General features: G+C 38.7%; 1 protein-coding gene across 3 annotated transcripts in view; it reads right to left on the bottom strand.

Moving 5' to 3' along the window:
* Positions 1–23,245, bottom strand: part of LOC145668843 (pancreatic triacylglycerol lipase-like) — a 192,243-nt gene that overhangs the window by 143,629 nt on the left and 25,369 nt on the right. For all 3 annotated transcript variants that reach the window (XM_081737041.1, XM_081737040.1, XM_081737042.1), the window contains exons 4-5: positions 12,207–12,310; positions 1,201–1,340 (exon numbers count right to left, since the gene is read on the bottom strand). In XM_081737041.1, coding sequence (XP_081593167.1) covers positions 1,201–1,340; positions 12,207–12,310 — 244 coding nt within the window. The remainder of the gene's footprint in view (positions 1–1,200; positions 1,341–12,206; positions 12,311–23,245) is intronic.

Below are 23,245 nucleotides of genomic sequence, written 5' to 3'. Positions count from 1 at the left end.
CATGTCTGTTCTCCCATTCTGGTCGTGTTCTGGCCAGAGCTTGCTTCAAACGCATTAATTGTCGTCGATAACGTTCTCCATTCATAGTTTCACCCGGTTGTAGCAGCTCATAGTACACCACACCTTTCATATCCCACCATATGCACAGCATAACCTTTGCACAGTGAATATCTCGTTTTGGTTGTGATGGACCTGGTTCACCTGGTTTCACCCAGGCCTTTTTTCGTTTAGGGTTCTCGTAATGGATCCACTTCTCATCACCCGTAATAATTCGATGCAGAAACCCCTTTCTGCTCTGTCGTTGAAGCAGCAATTCACAAATGGTTTTTCGTCTTTCAACGTCTCTGTCTTTCAATTCATGTGGAACCCAATGTGACATCTTTTGAATCATTCCCATGGCTTTCAAGCGTTTGGAGACTGTTGTTTGATCAACGCCTAATGCTGCTGCAAGTTATTCCTGCGTTTGACACGAATCCTGCTCGAGCAATGCTGTCAATTCTTCGTCTTGAAATTTTTTTGGCTGTCCAGCTCGCTCTTGGTCTGCCAAGCCGAAATCATCACTTCTAAACCGTGCAAACCACTTCTGACACGTTCGCTCAGCTAGAGCATGGTCACCATGCACTTCCACCAAAATACGATGACTTTCAGTCGCACTTTTCTGCATGTTAAAGTAATGCAGCAGGACACCCCGCAAAAACACTTTATCAGGCACAAATTGCGCCATGTTCACTTAACTACAAACTGGTGTTGTTGACGCTTTAATCCACTGCCCTATACTACGAACGATACGCGATGACAGGGGTTTGCAACACATGTGTGGATACACGGAACTGTGGGACGCTCCGTTCGTTGCGCCATCTCTTGTCCACCCGCACGAATTAATTCCTAGACCAAATACATTTTCCACTATTAACTCGAAACACTTCTACTGTATTTAAGCAACTGTCAAGCAACGAATTACTGTGAGAATGACTTGAGAAGAGAAAGGAAACTTTATGACTGCATATACAGATGACGTTAGCGGTATCTATTAGTATTCGAACAAGTTACTTATGAAACCGCACTCGTACTAACCTAACCTAACCTAACCTAAACTGAATAACTTTGCTCTATAAGCACTACATTTCATTACGTTATATATATGTAAATATTAGTGTTAGTAAAATATTCAGAGAGAAATAATACAATAAATAAATTTACCTGTAATTCTTCGAATGAGTCCCTTCCGACGTGCTACTCCATTGGCGATATAAGACGCTATATGAGCTCCTAAGCTGTGTCCGATAAGGTGAACTCTTTCAGGAGATAAACCTTTATCCATTATTAAATAAGTCAGCAGTCTATCGGAAAAATAAACATAGTTACATGATTTTTAAAAAAATCACTTACAATTAATTCCTTAATTTTAGCCTTCACTACTATGTAACAACTAGGGATGGCCAGAACCAGTTCCTGGTGGAACCGGTTTTCGGCTCTGAACGGATCAGGTTCTAGAAGATCCTGTTCCGGAACCGGTTTTTCAGATCCAGGTCCAGAATCGGTTTTTCGGATCCAAGTCTGGAACCGGTTCTGAAAACCGTCGCCGAAACCGGAACTTCGTGGCCATCCCTACGCTAAACTCGAACTGCTGGCAGGCTATGAACAACGAAATGGTGGAAACGACAGGCAGCGCCCAGGCGGCGACCGCTTGTCTCGTTTGTTTAAACAAACTGGATAACTGGCAAACTCATTGATTAAACAGGCAAACTGGCAAACTCATTTGGCTAAACATCCATTGGTGGACCAAAACTTTTTTTCTGGGAGCACAAGCGGGTCTGGGCAGGGAGGGCACAAGCGGTGTTTTGCAGTGTTTTGAAGCTGAACTTTGTGCCTCCTTTACGGGTCTTTGGGGGTTTTCGGATCCAGGTCTGGAACCGGTTCCTAAGATCCGGTTCTGGAACCAGGTTTTCGGATCCAGCTCTGGAACCGGTTCTGAAAACCGGATCTTCAAAAACCGTTTTCTTGCGGAACTGGAACTTTGTGGCCATCTCTAGTAACAACATTATTCTATAGTAATAACACTTATGAATAAGAAAAACAGTTTTTATATTTAAATGATAGCCCTATCCATACAGATTCCTCAAAAGCAGTAGCAATGATAGCTGTTAAAGTACTGTAGACACTGAATTGTTTTAACAAATACCAATTAAAATATAGTCCGGCAGAAAAATGTATACACTCTTTGTCATCCTGTATTAGGTTGTTCTGGAGTTTAACCCTGGAAACGTAGCGTACGTAAAATTTACGTGTAGGTAGAGAATAATAGCCTCTCCTTTCCCCTCCCCTTGCTTCCAGACCTCCGCACGCCAGCAGTGCTTACTTGTGTTAGTTGCCGACTAGTTGGCGTCGGGTGTAAGTGGTCTCCGCGTTCTTTGTTCTGGGCGACTTTCTTTTTCTAAAACCTACACGTCAGTTTGACGTGTCGTTACCTTTAACCGCCTTTTTCGTACATGTAGATCTGACGCGTTGCTACCTTTAACGGGTGTTTTGTTGAATGCTTTGGTTCACTTTCGATCGTTTTCTGGGTGATGGCAGACACTTCAAGGACGAGAATAATGACAAACGTTTTGGACAATGAAGATGCAATATTGGCTGCTCTCGAAGAGGAAGAAGAAATTTCCGAAAATCTGGAAGAAGATAATTTAGAAGTTGAAGTCCATTCGGATTCTGATGAAAGCTGTTACGATAGTGATGCTGACCCCGAATACACACCGGAAGAAGACGACTTAGATTATCTAGAAGCAGTAAAGAACATTGAAATTTCTACTGCTCCAACTCAGCCTCGGAAAAAGAAAAAAGACAATGTTCTGAACGAAAGTAAAAGAAACAAAGACGAATGTTCCAACAATGTTGAGGGAAGATCTGCTGGAAGTGTTATCAAAGTACAAGAAGAAACATTGAAAAGCAAGAATGGGTTTGTTTGGAACACGTCATGCCTAAAGAACAAGGGGAACACACCGTCCAAAAATGTTATTCATATACGGCCAGGACCCACAGCATCAAATAATTCCCGTCAAGCCACAGCTTCTCTTAAATGTTTTGAACTATTTTTTTGTGACGAAATTCTTGCGACTATTCTCCAATACACCAATGAAGAAATTGAGCAACAACGGAAGAAGTACAAAAGACCTGAAGGAAGCGTAAGGCATGTTTGTATGGAAGAGCTTCGAGCACTCTTGGGGATATTAATTTTATCTGCTGCCCTGAAAGACAATCATCTGCCCACTGAAAAGATGTTTGATACGACCCTATGTGGAGATCGCTACAAGGCAACCATGTCGGAAAGGAGATTTAAGTTCTTGATAAACTGTCTCAGATTTGATAATAAAGAAACGAGAGAAGTAAGGAAAATAGAAGATAGACTGGCCTTCATATCTGATATTTGGAATATGTTTTTGCAAAGATGTCGAGATAATTATAAGGCTGGATCATACTTAGCCATTGATGAGCAACTTGTTGGATTTCGGGGTAAATGCCCTTTTCGAATGTATTTATATAATCCTTCAAAGCCCAACAAGTATGGTATTAAAATTGTGGTTATGTGTGACAATGCAACCAAATATATGGTTGATACAAAAGTTTATTTGGGGAAAGGGACAGTGCCGCCAAAAACTCCTGCTGCAAACTATTTTGTGAATGACTTGGTGAAAACCATTCAAAATTCAAACCGAAACATTACCATGGACAACTGGTTCTCTTCCATCCCACTGCTCAAAGAACTTCTCCAAAAGAAATTGACTGCAGTTGCAACTGTGAAGAGAAACAAACCAGAATTACCAGAAGAATTCACAGACAAGAAATTTCAGAATAGGCAAGAAGGATCTTCAATGTTTCTATTTGATGAAGATGTAACAGCAGTCCCTATAAACCAAACTCGAAGAAGATGGTGTGCTTATTGAGCACAATGCATGATGATGCCACTCTGAACGATCGCACAGGAAAGCCAGAGATCGTAATAACATATAATGCAACAAAAGGTGCGGTTGACACCATGGACCAAATGTGTCAAAACATAAACTGTGGTAGTAAGACACAAAGGTGGCCTCTCTGTTTCTTCTATAATATGATAAACATCTCTCTGATAAATGGATATGTAATTTATCTTCACAACCATTTCAGAAGGAGTGGAGCGAATTCCAAACCAATGTCAAGGCAGGACTTCTGTATAGACACGCACAAACAGTTAACAAGACCATGGCAAGAGGAACGACTGAGGGAAAGGACACTGAGTCGAGACTTGAGGATGACAATTGAGAAGGTTGTTGGAGACTATAGGAAATTACAGAAATCGCAGCCAACAGCTGACCAAAGAGGAGCAAGAAAGTACTGTGCCTTTTGTGATGTAAGGAAAAGAAGAATGACGAATACTTGCTGCGAATGTGGAAAAGCGATATGTGGGGAGCACCAGAAAAAAGTTTGCCCTGACTGCACCTAAATGCCAATGTGTTACATTGCTGTCCTTGTTTTTATTATACTTATTCAACATTGTATGCAAGGAGTAGATTTTTATAATTGTAAAATGTATTCATAGTACGGTAAGTTTTTTTTTTTTTTTTTTTTTTAAAAAAAAGCACATTTGTAATTTCTTTTATATACGGTAAAATAAATAGACCTACTTATTAGATAGTCATTTGTGGAAACAAAACTATTCTTGTAATAGCAGAAAGTGTCCTGTTTAAGATAAATAAAAAATAAAATATTTTAATAAAAACAAAATGATAAATAAAATAAATGTATACATTAAACATCACTCTTTTGTCCAGCGTCTGACCTACACGTCAATTTGACGTGTCGCTACCTTTAACGTACATATTGAGAACGCTACCTTTCTAGGGTTAAAAATGTTGTAGTATGGTTTTTCACCCAACAGATGTCGACATTGTTAATTGTTTTCAATTAAAAATACGTTTTAGTGCGGCTTTCGCTCAGCAGATGTCGGTACTGTCAGCACGGTTAGAGAGAGAAAAAAGTGGCAGGACGAGCAGCGTAAGCACGTTTTGAAGTGTTTTATCAAGTTTGGGAAACCATCGAAGTGCAGCGTCAGTGGAGAGGGAAGTTTGGTACTGAACCACCAACCCACTTAAGTGTCTTCATCCCGGCGAAATTAAAATACCGCTAATTTTACAGTAATTATGTGATATCTTTAAATAGATAAAAGATAATTGAAATGTGGAACAAGAGCGCCCTAGACAATATTATTTTGTGTAAGATACCGTTATCACAAGTCACCTAGTGGCTTTCCGTTTTCAGATGTTTAGAAACGCGAAAATAAATGCCGATTTTCAAAATGGCTCGAAATCGAAAGCAGACAAGTGAGCCGTGATAACGGTTTCTTATGTAAAATAATATTGTCTAGGGCGCTCTTGTTCCACATTTCGATTATCTTTTATCTATTTGAAGATATCACATAATTACTGTAAAATTAGCGATATTTTAATTTCGCCGGGATGAAGACACTTAACAAGCAAACGCGTTGTTGACAAGTTTGAGGCACATGGAACGATTTGCGATATTCACAAATCTCACAACCTTATCTCACTAACCGTGCTGCCAGTACCGGAGTCTGTTAAGCGCAAAACCGTACTATAACATAATTTTAACTGAAAACAATTGAGAATGGCGACATCTGTTGGGCGTACAACATACTTAAATTACAGGACACTTGTCAATGCCAGTATCTTGATATAGGATGACAAAGAGTGTACACATTTCGCTGGCAGACTCTGTATGGAAGAGAAAAATTGGAAAAAGTTAAGATTTGCTCAAAAAGACTAAGCAATAAAGAAAATAAATGTTAATAATATCAGCAGGAAACAGAATAAGATAAAAATGTTCAGACTCAAAGAAAATATAAATAAAAAAACATGAAATTTCTACTTTTACATCCCATAGCTATGCCCATTTAGGCTAATGAAGGCGGATGAATTAATGCAAGTGAATGATTAGGATATAACAGTTAGAATTAGAATGTAAGAGGGAACAGAAGAACCCCGAGAAACAAACCCACAGACACTAAGTTGACTACCACAAACGCACTAGCGGGGATGGAAGCAGGGACCCGTCGTACCAGCAGTAAGTGCTGTAACACTTTATATTTTTAATCCACTCTAACAGGGAGACATGTTTCCAAGTTCTTTCTTTAATCATTGCTAAATTAAAATACCGATAATTTTACAGTAATTATGTGATATCTTCAAATAGATAAAAGATAATCGAAAAGTGGAACAAGAGTTCTCTAGACAATATTATTTTACATGAGATACCGTTATCTTGACTCACTTATCTGCTTTCGATTTCTATCCATTGAGAAAATCGGCATTTATTTTCGCGTTTCTAAATGGCTGCTAACGGAAAGCTACTAGGTGACTTTTGATTACGGTACCTCATGTAAAATACCGTATAGGGCACTCTTGTTCCACTTTTCGATTATATTTTATCTATTTGAAGATATCACGTAATTACTGTAAAATTAACGGTATTTTAATTTCGCAGTTATTAGGCCTCTTAATTTTTTTTATCTAATCCAACACGATAGGGATACGAACATTTTTGATACATCGAGGAGAGTTAAAAGCACGCCTATGTTCTTCAGAGGAACTCAAACTCCCAAAGCTACTTTGTGGCTAAGTGATTAGTGTACGCGCCTTTGGAGCGGGAGACCTGCGTTCTATTCCCCGCGGGAGCTCATGTGGTTTGGATTGCACGTTAATTAGTAGGTCCCGTCTCATATAACCTCGCTGCTGAAAAGAACATTAAACTCCAAATCAAATCAACTCAAACTTCCAAAAACTTTTGTCTTATAATCGTCAGCCTAACGGCTCAGACCACTAGAATACATTAACCGGGAAAGCTAAGTTACGTTGAGAATCAATAGCTGTCAACACCAGAAAGGAATGTTTCCTCAATCTCTTCCGTATATACTACTGAGATTTTTTCTAAAGATGAAGCAATGAATAAAACAAATATGAGTATCAAGTTTAGCTGCTTTCGTGTTGTAATTTTTGGTATAGTTGAATTGGCTATCTTCTGGTTCAACTTCAGAACGGTTTCCTGTATCGTTAGCCCAGCAGGTTCCTACTTCCTTACTGATACGGAGTGTGACGAGTGAGCCAGTGAATACGATCTAATACAATGGTTTGATTAATTTGTCATCAGTTGCAATGTATTCCAAAAAAAAATGGTATCTGTAATAATTTTTCAGTTCATTGAAATGACATTTTATCTTATTCTTAACGTACTTAAACCTAATGAAATAAGCACGTGTGAGAATAGTGAGTTTTAACAAAGTTTTGTACACACCCATATGAAAAGTTCTGTTTTAATTACTCTTCTGCACACTCATATGAAAAGTACTATTTTAATTACTCTTTTGCACACCCATATATGAACTAATGTTTTTAACTACTTTAGTGCACACGCACATGAAAAGATTTGTTTTTCATTACCGTTGTGCACACCAATATGAGAAGTTCTGGCTACGCCAGTGTTCCTACGATTATTTAAGTAAAAAGGCTCCCAGACGTTACTCTTCACAAAGGAATATAGCAATTCACGTTATATTGGTTTTCTAGATTATGTGTAGTCATTATTACTGGCTTTCTAGATCAACATTTCCTACCTTTTAATTCAGGTAGCTTTATTATTCAAGCATAATGATTTTACATCGGATTTTTATGCACTTAAAATTTTTGAAATATGCATGCAACTATACTGTTAAATGTGTTAAAATATGCACTTAATATGCAGTGACAATGCAAAAAAAAAGAGACAATTTTCAAACATGCAGCAAAGTTGTGGACAAAAGTTAGGTAGGTGAAATATAACATCAAAAGTATAATTTTACCTTTCAGAGAGAATTCGATCTCTAGTTTTTCATCACAGTAGAATTTGTAGTGCATTTACTTTACAGAAAATAATACGAGCGTCAACATGTTTCCACGGAATGGCAAAAAAAAAAAAAAAAAGTTTTCGTTTTTAAGGATTTACTTTATCTCTAATTAGCCTTATAGTATGTCACAAGATGCTCCTCTTCATTTTTTGGTGTCAGTTTGTGACATTTGAAGCCAAAATATGGCCTGTTATCATCAATAGATGTTATTAGACATTGTTTATAAAGAGGAGCAAATTTAGTATCTATATTTTCTGGCAAGTTGAAATTTAACCCTTAAAGGTATTTTCCCATTTTTTGAATTGTTTTGTATTCGGATTTCCTGACAATAACATCGGTCAATTTCTTTACCACAGAGAACCCATATTTACCAGAAGCTGAATAAACCTCATGCTGAACTTCATAAGCTAGAGCTAAACATTCACAGAACAATATTCCTCACGTCTCTTGTTTCTGGATTGATATCGACACGAAATTACAATGTCTTTATCAGATTTCTCTTAATGTCTTGGCAATTGTAAGCGTCTTTGCTCTGCTGATCGGTCGCTAACATTATTGGTCCTCCATAAACTGGGCATTCAGCCATCTTCCCATGAAAAAAAGCCGTTCTGTTGCATAGGCATGTAAATGCATTGAAAATATAAACTAAAACCGGATTTATTCCACGCTATAAACATACATCTGGAATAAAAACTTATAAAATGTGTTGAATATGCTCTTAAGCACTAATATATGCTCTAACCTTTGAAATATTCATTTATATGCACTATAAAAAAAAACCCTTCAAATTCGAGCTGTATTATCGTTGTTAGAAACAACTACCAAGTTTAACACAGATGCATATAAGCTAACAAAATATGCATTTGCATAACAATTTGATGTCTACCGATGACGGAACAACATCGAAAACCTAACCCGAGATCTCATTCATCAAAGAGACGTTACTATTAATAAATGTGGGAGATGGAGACCGGCCTGAATTTGAAACTAACATGACTTAAATATTCAGACTTTACCAAGCAAAATCTTTTAGCAAATATATATTTCTAATTAAGACATAAATAAAGACAGAAGACCTTTACGACAAAGAACGAACCCTTGTGCCAATGGTAATAAGTACCCATGCTTGAATAAAATTTTTATTGTGCTTTTTATGGGATCAAAAGATCCAATATATTTCAATAAAAAAAAATTTTCTTGTACGTCTTATATCAAGAGAACTTCATATAGTGTAGCCAAACACCGAACTACCACTTGACTCACTCCGCAAAAACTCGATTTAGGGGCCCTTCAAAAATTCTGTGGCCCCTGATCCAAAAATGCATCAAAGGATCCAATACATCTCAATCAAAACTTTTCTTGTATGCCTTATATCTGCAAAACTACATATAGTGCAGCCAAACCCAAACTATCACTTAATTTAATATGATGTGATTATCCTGCAAAATATACTAAAACTCGATTTAGGAGCCGTTCAAAAATGTTGTGTCCCCTGATTCAAAAACTAATTATCACTAGTTAACAAATTTAAACTTTTTGTTTGTTATATGAGAAAAATCACCTGATCTTAAAGGAACTTTTTGCGCTGAATTCGAATATGCACTCGGTTTCTCTCCATCACGTACAGTTTTTCCGTAACAGAGGGATTTTCGGGAAATTCCCTCAAAAATTTCCCTTTTTCAGATATTTTATTCCCCTAGCTCCTGTCCCCTTACATATAGTAACATAGAAATTATACCTAAATATATCTTGATTTATATTTAATAAACCCTAAAAGTTTCGTAAAAATCGCTTTGTTTTTTCTAGAGAAATAAATATATTTGTATGTATACTGTGTGCACTGTTTATTGCACCTGATAGTAATGCTTTCAGATCTCCTGAGTTGGGGTAAAAACGATTTGCTTTATTACTACAAACACAGACATAAAAATGAATATTTACAATAGTCAACAACACACTTGTATTGCTCTCTGTAAATTAGAAACGTGTATAAAAATAGAATGTACTTCCAACGTATATTTTCTTTAAACGTACAGTATATGTATATCTTAATACATATATATACAATTCTCCAAGTTTTTTCGTTTTGTCCTGACCTAGTCCGTGATTTGCACCTGACAAAACAAGAGGCGAAACTTCTGGGATCAAGGCTCCAGCAGTGGAACTTATTGGATGCAGAAACGAACATATCAGTGTACAGGAAAAGGCATGTTCAATTTTCAAGCTATTTCTCAATGCAAGATAATGTGTGCGTATGTACGGATATAAATGGGTTGATGGCGGAGCTAGGAATTCCTTACGTTCCAGAAGAATGGAGGTTATTTATCGACGCGTCAAAGGTCAGCCTTAAAGCTGTCCTTTTACATAATGGAAATGAAAAACCTTCTATACCACTTGCGCACTCAGTGAAGATTAAGGAATCCTATGACACCATGTCAACTTTGCTAAATCTTATAAATTACAAGGACCATTGTTGGCAAATATGTTGTGATCTCAAGGTAGTTGGTATTTTATTAGGACTGCAGTGCGGTTACACGAAGTACCAATGTTTTTTATGTTTATGGGATAGCCGAGCTGATGACAAACATTATGAAGTGAAGGAATGGGAACCTAGAGTGAATTACGTACCTGGAGAATGCAACGTCAAATACGCTCCTTTGGTAGATCCTAATTACTACCGCCACTTCATATCAAGTTAGGACTTGAAAAACTTTGTCAAAGCCATGGACACATCTGGTGAAGGTTTCAAGTATTTGCGAGATAAGTTCCCTAACCTGAGTGATGCTAAGATTTCAGCAGGAGTGTTTATTGGTCCCCAAATTAGGAAATTAATGCTTGATGATAGCTTTGACAGCAAGTTAAACAGTGCTGAGCTAGCTGCCTGGACAGCATTTAAGTGTGTTGTGCGCAACTTTCTGGGCAATAACAAAGCTGAGAGTTACACAGAAATCGTACAGGACATGATACAGAAATACAAAGAGTTGGGTTGTAGGATGTCTTTAAAAATCCACTTTTTGCACTCCCACCTCAGCTTCTTTCCTGCTAACCTAGGTGCTCTCAGCAACGAACAGGGGGAAAGATTCCACCAAGATATAATGGCAATGGAGAAAAGGTACCAGGGACGATGGGATCCTTCAATGATGGGGGACTATTGTTGGGGTCTTGTTAGAGAATGCAACATTTCTTACAAAAGAAGGAAGTAATGTACGTTTTTGTAACCCAATGGAAGTTTCATATATTGTGATAGTTTTGATTGTCTTTTCATGACCTTTTGGTACATTTGTATTATTGTTTATTGTAAATTGTCACACTTGTAAATTATATTGTATTATATTTTATATATGTGTTTGTGGTAATAAAGCAAAACGTTTTACCTCAACTTAAGAGATCTGAAAGCATTACTATAAGGTGCAATAAACAGTACACACAGTATACATACAAACATATTTATTTCTCTAGAAAGAATAAAGCGATTATTACGAAACTTGGAGGGTTTGTTAAATATGAATCAAAGTATACTTAGGTATAATTTCTATGTTAGTATATGCAAGGGGACAAGATCTTGGAGTGTAAAATAAACGAAAAGGGAAATTTTTGAGGGACTTTCCCGAAAATCCCTCTGTTACGGGAAAATCGTATGTGATGGAGAAAAACCGAGTGCATATTCGAATTCAGCGCAAAAAGTTCCTTTAAGAACAGGTATTTCCTTTTATGTAACAAAACCTTTGTTAACGTGTTATTGGCCGAGATCGCAATCTTTCGATTTATTTTTTGGATCATTCCTAATATTCTTGGCCAAGTCACAATCCTTTGATCCATTTTTTTGATCATTTCCAAAATTCTTGTACTAATTTGAGAACAGGAAAACCAACGAAATTATTTTTTAAAACATGTATCTCCATGATGTCACAAGAAAGATCTCACTTATGAAAAGTTCTGTTTGAATTACTTTTGTGCACGCTTATATGAAAAGTTCTGCGTTTAAATACTTTTGTGCGGACCCATATGTGAAGTTCTGTTTTACCTACCTTTGTGCACACTCATATAAAAAACATCTATTTATTTATAACCCAACTTTCAATTCATTTCTTCTCGTGCAGTGATGGACGGATATGCTTAAAAATAATCCCATTAGACTCCGGGTCCTCATATTAGTACAAAAAGATGCAATTACAAATTTATAAAATCGTGGGCACTTTTGCCATTAGGACGAGCGATGGTTCTTTGTTTGAAACTTCATGTTTATTTAATATTATGAGAAAACAATTAGCGTACATACCTAGCTCCTTCTGCTCCAACTACTCGTGTGTTAGCGGTTACTTGTGCGTAATTAATTGTCTCTGATCCATTCCTCCAATCCACACTAATGACGTTGCAATCAGACTGGAATAAACAAAATCAAATTGTCGTAGTTTTAAGGATAATTTGAGTCCCAAATTATTTACAAGCTGATCGAAGAATGCATACGCATCGAAGTTATACAAGAAATCAAATAGAAGCTGTTATCTTACTTCAGTTGAAAGGCCAAATTTTGTTTTGCTCCTGGTTAGAAGAACGGGGTTTGAAAACTTTATGCACTTTTTCCTTTATATTTGTAGGAGTGTAACATAATTTATACAGAAAGTTAGTAGCATTTACTGATAATTACTGTAAATTGCATACTCTTATGAAACGCTTGCAGGGACATGGGTTTAGAAGTAAATGCAGAGAAAACTAAATACATGGAAGTGCGTCGGGACCGTAATACGGCAAATTGTGGAGGCGTTAAAATATTAAATAATACTTTTGATAAAGTGGATACTTTGAAATATTTAGGATCGATATTAACAGACGAAAATCATATTCACGAAGAAACTAAATGTCGACCAAAAGCAGGGAATTCGTGTTACTATTCGGTTCAAAATCTCTTGTCGTCGCGAATTCTGTCGAAGAATTTGAAGCTTAAAATATATAAAACGATAATCATGCCTGTTGTTCTGTATGGTTGCGAAACATAAACGCTTACTCTGAGGGAAGAACATAGACTGAAAGTATTTGAGAACAAGATCCTGAGAAGAATATTCGGACCCAAGTGGAACGAGAATGGGGAATGGCAGAAACTTCATAACGAGGAACTACATAATTTATACGGTTTACCCAACATTGTTAGGGTCGTCAAGTCTAGGAGGCTTAGGTGGGCAGGTCATGTAGCTAGAATGGAAGAAAGTAGAAACGCTTTCAAAGTCTTGACTGGAAGATCAATCGGAAAATGACCATTAGGAAGACCTAGGCACAGATGGGAGGACAATATTAAGATGGATCTCGCAGAGATAGGAATACAAAGTAGAAACTGGATGCAATTAGCTAAGGATAGAAGTAAGTGGAGAGCTTTTGTGAACGCGGCATTGAACCTCCGGGTTAGTTAGTTAGTTAGTTAAATTTCATACTCACGGGGGGTGGGGATGGGAAGCACTAAGGCGAGTTCTTGCTCCGGACGACAACTAGCATAGCTGCTTCGCTGTTGCTGGTTGTCATCTGACTTCACTTACACAGCGAACATCGGGAAGAAGGTAGGCTATAATGCTTGTGCTTGGTTTATCATATAAAAGCATGTAAGAAAAACTACGTAGTAGATCAAATCCTCCAACCGAAATTTAGTCCGGGCAAATCTCCAAATGTGTAAGCAAAATGTCTGAAGTAATGTGAGGAAGATACTGATTCGTTTGAGAATTATCGAAATATAAGATAAAGGAAAAATGAATTTCGCCTCCTACGTAACCTTCATACTATAAAAAAATATAATTAAAGTGTTATAGAGAAAGTCTTACAAACACACATTTCATCAGATCTTAGACATTGATTCAAGGGATTTCCGCCTACATAGGGTGACACAGAAGTCAGTTTACGTATAACAGAAGAATTATGTTGAAGTATTCGAATTGGTCACCGTGAGCTTAGATACATGTCTCCATTCATTAATCGAAGTTAAAACAAGATTTGTGCTAGGATTGCATTACTAGTGATATGAGCAATGCTTCTGAGATCTTTTTTTTTTTTTGATTGCCTTTGCTTTGATTTCAAAAGAAAATACGAAGGGGCAAGCATAACTAAAGGCTTGGGGGCCCTCCTGCAGACAGCGTGGAGCAGGGCCCCTTCTCTACGTCCCACTTCTCGATTTGGGAGCTCCTTGATGGCCTAAGGCCCCCCTCAATGTGGGGTCTGCGGAGCCTTATTTACTCCCCTGCGAAGGGGAGTCCAAAAATAAGTTTCCCATCTGATTTTCCGCAGGAAAGCGAACAGCAATTGGGAAACGAAATCAGGTGCTACGCGCAACACACCCAGACACAAATGAATATCGTTCGCTTGCGATCATGCAGATGGCGCCGTCACAGCGCCTGCGCAAAGCGAAGACGAGTCTCTGACTCTGATAGCTATGGAAAGAAGGTGTGTTTTGATGTCGTGGTCAAAGGAAGAAGTGCGCTATGAATGGGCACGTGGAGTATCGGGAGCAGAAATCCATAACCGCCTCTTGGAAGTCTATGGGCCTGATGTAATGTCGAAACAAATGGTGCGGAGATGGTGTCGCCAACTCAGTGAGGGGCTGCAGTGTGCTGGACCCACCGAGACCTGGAAGAACATGCATGGCCACTACAGACGAAAATGTCCAGATGGTGAATGAAGAAGACTCTCGGCGCCAGGCGCTTTGGAAGCAATGCTGAAGTTACAGAAGCTGTTCGACGCTTCTTCCGTATGTAGAGCCCTGAATTTTTCCTGGAAGGGTTTTTGAAGCTTATAGACCAGTATGATAAATGTCTCAATGTACACTATGTGATAAAAAGTATCCGGACACCTGACTGAAAATGACTTACTAGTTCGTGGCGCCCTCCATCGATACTGCTGGAATTCAATATGATGTTGGCCCACCCTTAGCCTTGATGACAGATCCACTCTCGCAGGCATACTTTCAATCAGGTGCTGGAAGGATTATTGGGGAATCGCAGCCCATTCTTCACGGAGTGCTAAACTGAAGAGAGGTATCGATGTAGGTCGGTGAGGCCTGGCACGAAGTCAGCGTTCCAAAACATCCCAAAGGTGTTTTATAGGATTCAAGTCAGGACTCTGTGTACGCCAGTCCATTACAGGGATGTTATGGTCGGGTAACCACTTCGCCACAGGCCGTGCAGTATGAACAGGTGCTCGATCGTGTTGAAAGATGTAATCGCCATCCCCGAATTGCTCTTCAACAGTGGGAAGCAAGAAGTTGCTTAAATCATCAATGAAGGCCTGCACTGTGAGAGTACCACACAAAACAACAAGGGATGCAAGCCCCCTCCAAGAAAACACGACCACACCATAACACCACCACCTCCGAACTTTACTGTTGGCACTACACACGCTGACAGATGTTCACCGGTCATTCGCCATACCCACACCCTGCCATCGGATCGCCACATCGTGTACCGTGCGTGATTCGTAACTCCATACAACGTTTTCCCACTGTTCAATCGTCCAATGTTTACGCTCATTACACCAAGCGAGGCGTCGTTTGGCATTTACCTGCGTGATGTGTGGCTTATGAGCAGCCGCTCGACCATGAAATCCAAGTTTCCTCACCTCACGCCTAAGAGTATTTGCACACGTCCCCGGCAATGCCGGATCCGGAACCGACAATGCCGGAACCGGAACCGGGGCTGCTTTGCACACGCAGCCGGCAAAACCGGAACCGGATCCGGCAATGTCGGTGCCGGCGCTGCTTTGCACACACATCCCGGTGATGCCGGTGCCGAAAGGTAGTTTGAGTTTGAACGTGAAGAAGAGAACATGAGTCCGTTTTATACATTATATGAAAAGCTGCGTACATATGATTCGAAATTTTTTTAATCATTACTTTCGCATGTCTAAACAAACGGTCGATTTCTTAGTACAACGAATTAGTAATCATATTCAGCGCTGTTCAGATTTTTTTTTTTTTTTTTTTTTTTTGCAAGATCCTGTAATATTACAGACTGACTTGAATAAATGGAAGGGTCGTTCAATATCTGAGAAATAGCTCAATGCAAAGAACAAGGTTAATTGTATTACGTCAATCAAGTGACGTAGGAGCATTAACGTCTAAATCCCCAAATATCTTTTCTTTAGTACACAAAGGTATATTTGCTCTTTGTGTGTGTGGATGTGTGCGCACGAGGCATATGGCCTTCTTTTGGTTTCTTTCTCTTTTTTTCACTTTTGTTGCCATAATTTTAACATCTATTTAAATTTCTCAAAATTGAAACATGCTGAGATCAAGCTATTTAAAATAATAATAATAATAATAATAATAATAATAATAATAATAATAATAATAATAATAATAATAATAAGCTCTACAAAGGCAACATTGCGGCTGCCTATTCACTCAGTATACAATCAATCGTTCTATGGAACAAATACCAGACAAGACAGAGTACATATTTTTATTACGATCTATAAGGTAAAACAGTATGCAACCACAAGAATAGAAATTTTCTTGTTCTGTTTGTGCATTTTCAGTTCTTTCTGCAGCTGTGTTGTAGTTTTTATTTACTTTAATTTTATTTACAACCTTTGTTATGCTTGAAAATGCCTACTTCTACGATTATGATGGATATTTATACCGTACATACTGGGTTGCATAATTAACAGGATAAGCACTGGACAACTATCCTACATTCATAATTTCTTCGTATCTCCATTTTGTTCATTTCCGCCATGTTGATTTTTTTTTAAATTATGACTTCATATATGCTAAGACATATTCTCTATCAAAACGAATCCAACGATCCCTTTGTTTAAATCGTTTAAGTAAGTTTCAGCTGTAGAAGATAACAAATTAATATACATAAATACATCTGTGAAACTCACTTTCCGCGTTGCCGTAGTTGGATAATTCAAACAAGATCCGAATTTCCCTTGCTGAGAATTTATGTAAATAGCAAGCCACTATATCTGTGGTACCTCACAGCCATTTTTATTATTTCATTCTTCATTATATATTCATATGATGTGAAAAAAGAAAATAACAAAAAACCTGAAGTAAACAAAAAATCCAAATACAGGAAAAGAAACAAGAATACACAACGCCTTGCCACTCACTCACTGTAGCTAGATTGAAGAAACCTATCAACAAGCCGGCTCCGTCTTTGCCGGCTGCGTGTGCATCTACGCATAATAAAACACTGCCGCCGACAAAACCGGAGCCGGAGCCGGCACCGACATGTCGGCGGCTAGTCCGGCTGCATTTGCCGGAGCCGGGAGTTCCACCGGTTTTTTTGCCGGGTCGGAAAGCGTGTGCCAGCTACCATTTGATTACATTGCCGCCGACTCCATCGCCGGCATTGTCGGAACCGGATCCGGCATTGCCGGGGACGTGTGCAAACGCTGTAACTGTTAGAGTACTTGGAGTGGATCCTGATGCAGTTTGGAATTCCTGTGTGATGGTCCGGATAGATGTCTGCCTATTACAATTTACGACCCTCTTCAACTGTCGGCGGTCTCTGTCAGTCAACAGACGAGGTCGGCCTGTACGCTTTTGTGCCTTACGTGTCCCTTCACGTTTCCACTTCACTATCACATCAGACACAGTGAACCTAGGGATGTTTAGGAGTGTGGAAATCTCGCGTACAGACTTCTGACACAAGTGACACCCAATCACGTGATCACGTTCGAAGTCCGTGAGTTTCCGCGGAGCGCCCCATTCTGCTTTCTCACGATTTCTAATGACTACTGAGGTCGCTGATTATGAGTACCTGGCAGTAGGTGGCAGCACAATGCACCTAATATGAAAAACGTACGTTTTGGGGGGTGTCCGGATACTTTTGATCACATAGTGTATGTGGTACTTATGTAGAAAAATAAAGATACATCTGATCATTAATATCAAATATTATTTTTGGTCTTCCATCCCCATCTCTGTCCACAGTCGCCTGAGGAAACTTATTTTCGGATTCCTCCTCGTACAATGGCCATGCCCTGGAACTCTCTCTACAGGTAAAAGTCTATAGGAATAAGCCGTAGTCCAAACAACTCCCACAATATGACAATAAATCTTTTCTAATTGGAAACTGCAACTCGTGATAAGAATTCAAGCTTGTGAAAGCCATATTCAAGATTTTCTTCTCTCGTATATAACCAGACCTTTGTATCAACTTGTGCTTTGATTATTAATAATTCTCTACTTGATTTTGAGAAATCCTTTAAGCATCATAAGAAAATATCTTTATCATAAGACTAATGGTTTTGGGAAAAATTCAATACAACTTCTTACTACACCACCATATCGTGTAAATGAATAAATGTAATGTTTTGAGAATTATCTTCTGAATTGAAAATATCATTCAACTTTCTTTTTTTTTTTCTTTTTTTTTTTTTTTAAGAACAAAGTCATATTGTTCTATTGAAATCTGTATTGACAGCGAAAATGTAAGTCAGCCATGTGCAAGTTTGAACAGAAGCTGCACCAATCACAAAGGACTTCCTGGTGTTGAGGGCCGGTATGAGACAATGTCTAACATTTTCACAAGAACCCAGTAGCGATATTCAATGGGGGAATTTGTTAATCGTACAGTAAAAGAAAGAATGCTTACTAAAAAAACGCAAAAAAATCTATTTACTTACTATATTAGTGTGAAACTTCATCTTTCATTCTTTGAACTAGTCTCTCACCAGGGGTGTAGCCAAGGGGGGGCCCATCGGGGCCAGGCCCCCCAAATGTTTTCCTGCCCCCCCCCAAATGACCAGCTTTTAAAACATCATAGTAAAATTATCTCGCTTCATTCATTTAAAAGTAACAAAGTTTATTGACAATTAATAATTTATGGTAAAATAGTATGGAGAAATATTGTTTTTCCATACCGATCGAAAAATAGTATAGTATCTCTTGCTTGTACCGATCGAAAAATAGGATACTTTTTTGTGACGGCAGATTACACAATTTACTGCGATTTATATTTGACAGTTTGAAGACAAACGTTTTAACAAGGTACTACAAATACAGCCATAAAACAAAGGTACTAAACTGATTTGTAAGTACAGTATATTTTATATGCTTTAACAAGTGTTTTAAAAGACATAGAGGATGGAAAATTTGGTGAGAAACAATGATTTTATTCAATTTGGATTTCATTCGCTCTCTTTTATTTCTACTCAGTGTAATGAAATAATTGTTTTTTTTTAAAGTCACGAATAATAAATAAATATTTTTGTCAGGAAACCATAAAGAAATTAAGTGAAATTTCAAAGAAAATCAATTTTGTGTAGATAAGTTCTGTATACAAGGTCTTAAATTTAAATATAAAGGTAACCAAGAAAAGTTTTGTTGCTTTTTCACCCACCACCTTCGAAATCGATATGTCACCTAACCTGGAAGATCAAAAATAGTCCCCATCAGCATCGACGACCTTCTGGAAACATTCTGGAAGGCCATGCAATCCATCACGATAGAACTTGGTGGGCCGTGAAACGAAGAAAGTATCAGGTGCATTTTGGACTTTTACTAGGGATTTGAACTGGTATCCTCTAAGGTGATTGTCCAAAGAATGGAACAGGCGATAATCGGATGGTGCAGTACCCGGGAAATATAGTGGTTGCAATATTGTTTCCCATCCAAGGCGGAAAATGGTGTCTTGAGTCATCCTAGCCACGTGGGACTTAGCGTTGTCCCGTAAACGAGGGCCCATTTGCAATTCAGAAGTGATGGCTCGAGAGTTTTGAGTTTTTGTTGAGCACAGCTCAAATGCTGACAGTACACAGTTGCATTGATACTTTGACCAGCTGGTAGCAGTTCCCGATGCATGATGCACCAAACACACAGAAAGACCTTCTTCTGGTACAGTGCTGGTTTCTGCTGTTTTGAAATCGGTTCATGGAATGATAACCAATGATGACGGCGCCGTGGAGCTTCGTATAGGACACACTTTTTATCACATGTCAACGCCCTGTCCAGAAATGGCTCCGAAACAATAAATAAACACAGGCGACTGCCGCGTTGCCTTCTGGCCTTGAGTCAAAATATGAGAGAGAGAGACCCATCGACCCAACTTGTAGTGCTTCACAAGTTGATGGATGTGCTGCCGAATGGTTTCAACACATACTGAATTGTAGTCCCAGTTCCTCTTTGTACATGTGTTGGTCTTCTGGCACGTGGTGATTTCGGGTGTTTCGTCATCGTTCTTAAACTTGTTAAACCATCGCTGCAATGTCCGCGTCGTCACGACACCCTCACCAAAGGCCTGGCATATCTTCTGTCTCGCTACAGCGGCGTTTGACCTCCATTTGAACTCGTTCAGCATACATGCTCTTATGACGCTCTCTGGATGTCCCATGTTCCCTCTGTCTTTACGCAAGTTTACGGTGTGTCTGAATTGCCACAACCAGGTAGTATGTTGGATATACCCACACCAACAACTGACGTTCGCCTTATCTCCACTCGCATTCAACTCACAGTGTGAGGTCCAATTGAACACGGACCTCTACAAAAAGGGACAGGACTTTCTTGGTTACCTTTATAGTAGTGCTCCCAACGGGTCGGGTCGGGTCGGGTTGAAGACCGACCCGACCCGACCCGTGACCCGAATTGACTGACCCGACCCGATGACCCGACCCGACCCGACTGACCCGAACCGTGATCCGATCTGATTGACCCGACCCGACAACCCGACCCGAATAACCCGACCCGACAACCCGACCCGAGCTGACTCGATTGACCCTACCCGACAACCCGACTCGACAACCCGACCCGAGCTGACCCGACTGACCCACCCGACAACCCGACCCGAGTAGCCTGACCCGACAACCCGACCCGAACTGACCCGACCCGACAACCCGACCCGAGTTGACCCGATCCGAGTCGGGTCGGTCGGGTTACGGGTCGGGTCGGGTCAACCGACCCGTTTGAGAGCACTATGGTCACGACACTGGGTGAACGCCAAAATGCACTCACATTGGGAAACTAGTTTTAAAAGTATAATTTTAGAAAATAAAGCATAAAGCATAATTTAAAATATATAGCACAATTCTTGGAAAATTCTCTTTAACTGAAAGTTTAACATACTGTGTTAATATTTTTTAAAGCCAATATTTACAATGCAAAATCATTGAGAACATAACAATGCAACAATGAAAAGCTTATTTTCATTTCTGTAAACTTTTCGGTGTAATCCTTTGATGTGGAGAAAAGAAAGTAAAAGAAGAAATTTTTCCGCCAACAATGAATAGTATGCAAGAACTCCATACTATATTGTTACAGTGATGACGACAGCTTTAAGATTTTAGGGGGACAAAGGAGGAGCAGATATATTTTCGGGGGCGGCTATTTGCCATACCAAAAATGACATATTTATTACGTTTGACTTATTTTACATTACATTGTGTATTTCGTTGCTGTTTTTATGTTAGATCTATATGATTATAAATTAAACTTATTTCAAATAAAATTTGTAACTAACAAATAAGTAACGTCTGCACATGAAATATTTTTCAATGAAACTTTTGAAGCCTAAACATAAATTGAATTACTTTCGCGTATGCTACAAGTAACACATTCGTCTATATGCTACGTATCTCTCGCTCTCTCTCTCCCTCTCTCTCTCGCTCTCTCTCTCTCTCTCTCTCTCTCTCTCTATATATATATATATATATATATATATATATATATATATATATATATATATATATATATATATATATATATATATATATATATATATATATATGTGTGTGTGTGTGTGTGTGTGTGTAGAGAGAGAGAGCCAGAGAGAGAATTTACGAGGAGCTGCTGAAAATGTCGTAGTCCAATCCAGAAGGAGTGTAGGTACTAGGTAGAAAAATGAAACCGTAGTTTAGAAAAACATATCTCTGTATGTACAAATATAAATTTTCATATTAATAATGAAATTCTTATTGTTTCTCAGGCCTCTGAAGTGATTATGTGTGCCCAAACAGATAATTTCACGAACATCCAGATCCTTACTGTTATAACATTTTTGTTCCACCAAGGAAAGTCACCGAAGTAAATTAATTAGGAAATCAGTGAAACACCACGGGACTCTCCTCCGTTATATATAGTGGTGAAGAAGTAAGTGGCTTAGTATAAACGTAGCAATTTCTCAACAAATTATGCTTTACATCCAGGATGATTAAAAGCAACGACTCTTCCTGAAATTATGGATGAAATTTGTGACATTATTCTTGAAAATTGCAGCATTTCAGCCAGTGGTGGATATAGCCCGGGGCCGGAGGGCCTAGGCCACCCCAGTTTTTGTGTGACAAAAATAATTTAAGCTATTTATATTTTATTATAGTCTGAGGTCTGCACCCCGCTTTCTCAGTTTTTACCTTCTCAGCAAAACTTGTGTCAGGGATTCTGGGCATTTCTTTGGAACTCGTCGGTAGCATAATTCAGAATGGCTTGGGTATGCGCAAGTTCTCTGCATAATGGGTTCCCAAAATATATGTCAGGAGAATAAAAGGGTAACGGCATTAAGAGAAGTATTCTTCCAATTTGACCGTAATGCTGATCAATTTCGCTGACGAATAGTAACCATAGATGAAATATGGTTGTACCACTATGATCCTGATTCGGAATAACAGTCAATGGAGTAGTAGCACTCATTTCTCCATCGCCCCAAGAAGTTCAAGACACAGAAGTAGGTTGAGGAACTGTTTGGAACATTCTTCTGGTATAAGTATGGAGTGGTAGACTACCTCCTCAATGGTCAGATATTTAATCCAGAATCTCTACATTACTTACAAAACTGAAAGAAAAATTCAAAGTACAACGCTGCGGAAAATGAAAAGAAAGAAATTCTGTTCCTTCAGGAGAATACACCTGTCCATCAAGCCCCTGCGAAAATAACTGACATTGCATAATCTAGGATTTCAATGTCTAGATCATCATTCTTATTCTGCAGATTTAGCTCCGTCTAACTATTACGTGTACTTATTTCCCAAACTTAAATAACACTTGAAAGACGCCATTTTAGATCTGATAGGGGTAGTGCTACGAACAGTGGTGCGAGGAAATCTAGATTTTTTTAACTTTTCTGCAAAAGCTGGAGCACTGTACAAAGTAGTATATTGACTCTCGGGGGAAGAGAAGAAGTAAAACCTCACCAATCCACGTGCACTCCTTCTGGGTTGGGCTACGAATTTTTCAGCAGTTCGTAGTCAATATGGTAGACGTCACGTCAGTACTTTGAAACAAAATAAGTAAAGGAGCACTAGTATAAACCAATTACTAACTAAAGATCAGCACTCTGACAATACATTTTATTGGGAATCAATTTCATTCCATAATTTTATTATTATCATTTGCAGGAAGGG

Source organism: Thermobia domestica, chromosome 13, assembly GCF_964235325.1.
Source record: "Thermobia domestica chromosome 13, izTheDome1.hap1.1, whole genome shotgun sequence".
NCBI classification, from domain to species: domain Eukaryota; kingdom Metazoa; phylum Arthropoda; class Insecta; order Zygentoma; family Lepismatidae; genus Thermobia; species Thermobia domestica.
Note: the sequence above shows the minus strand (reverse complement) of the source record. Positions and strands in the feature narration are given on the sequence as shown.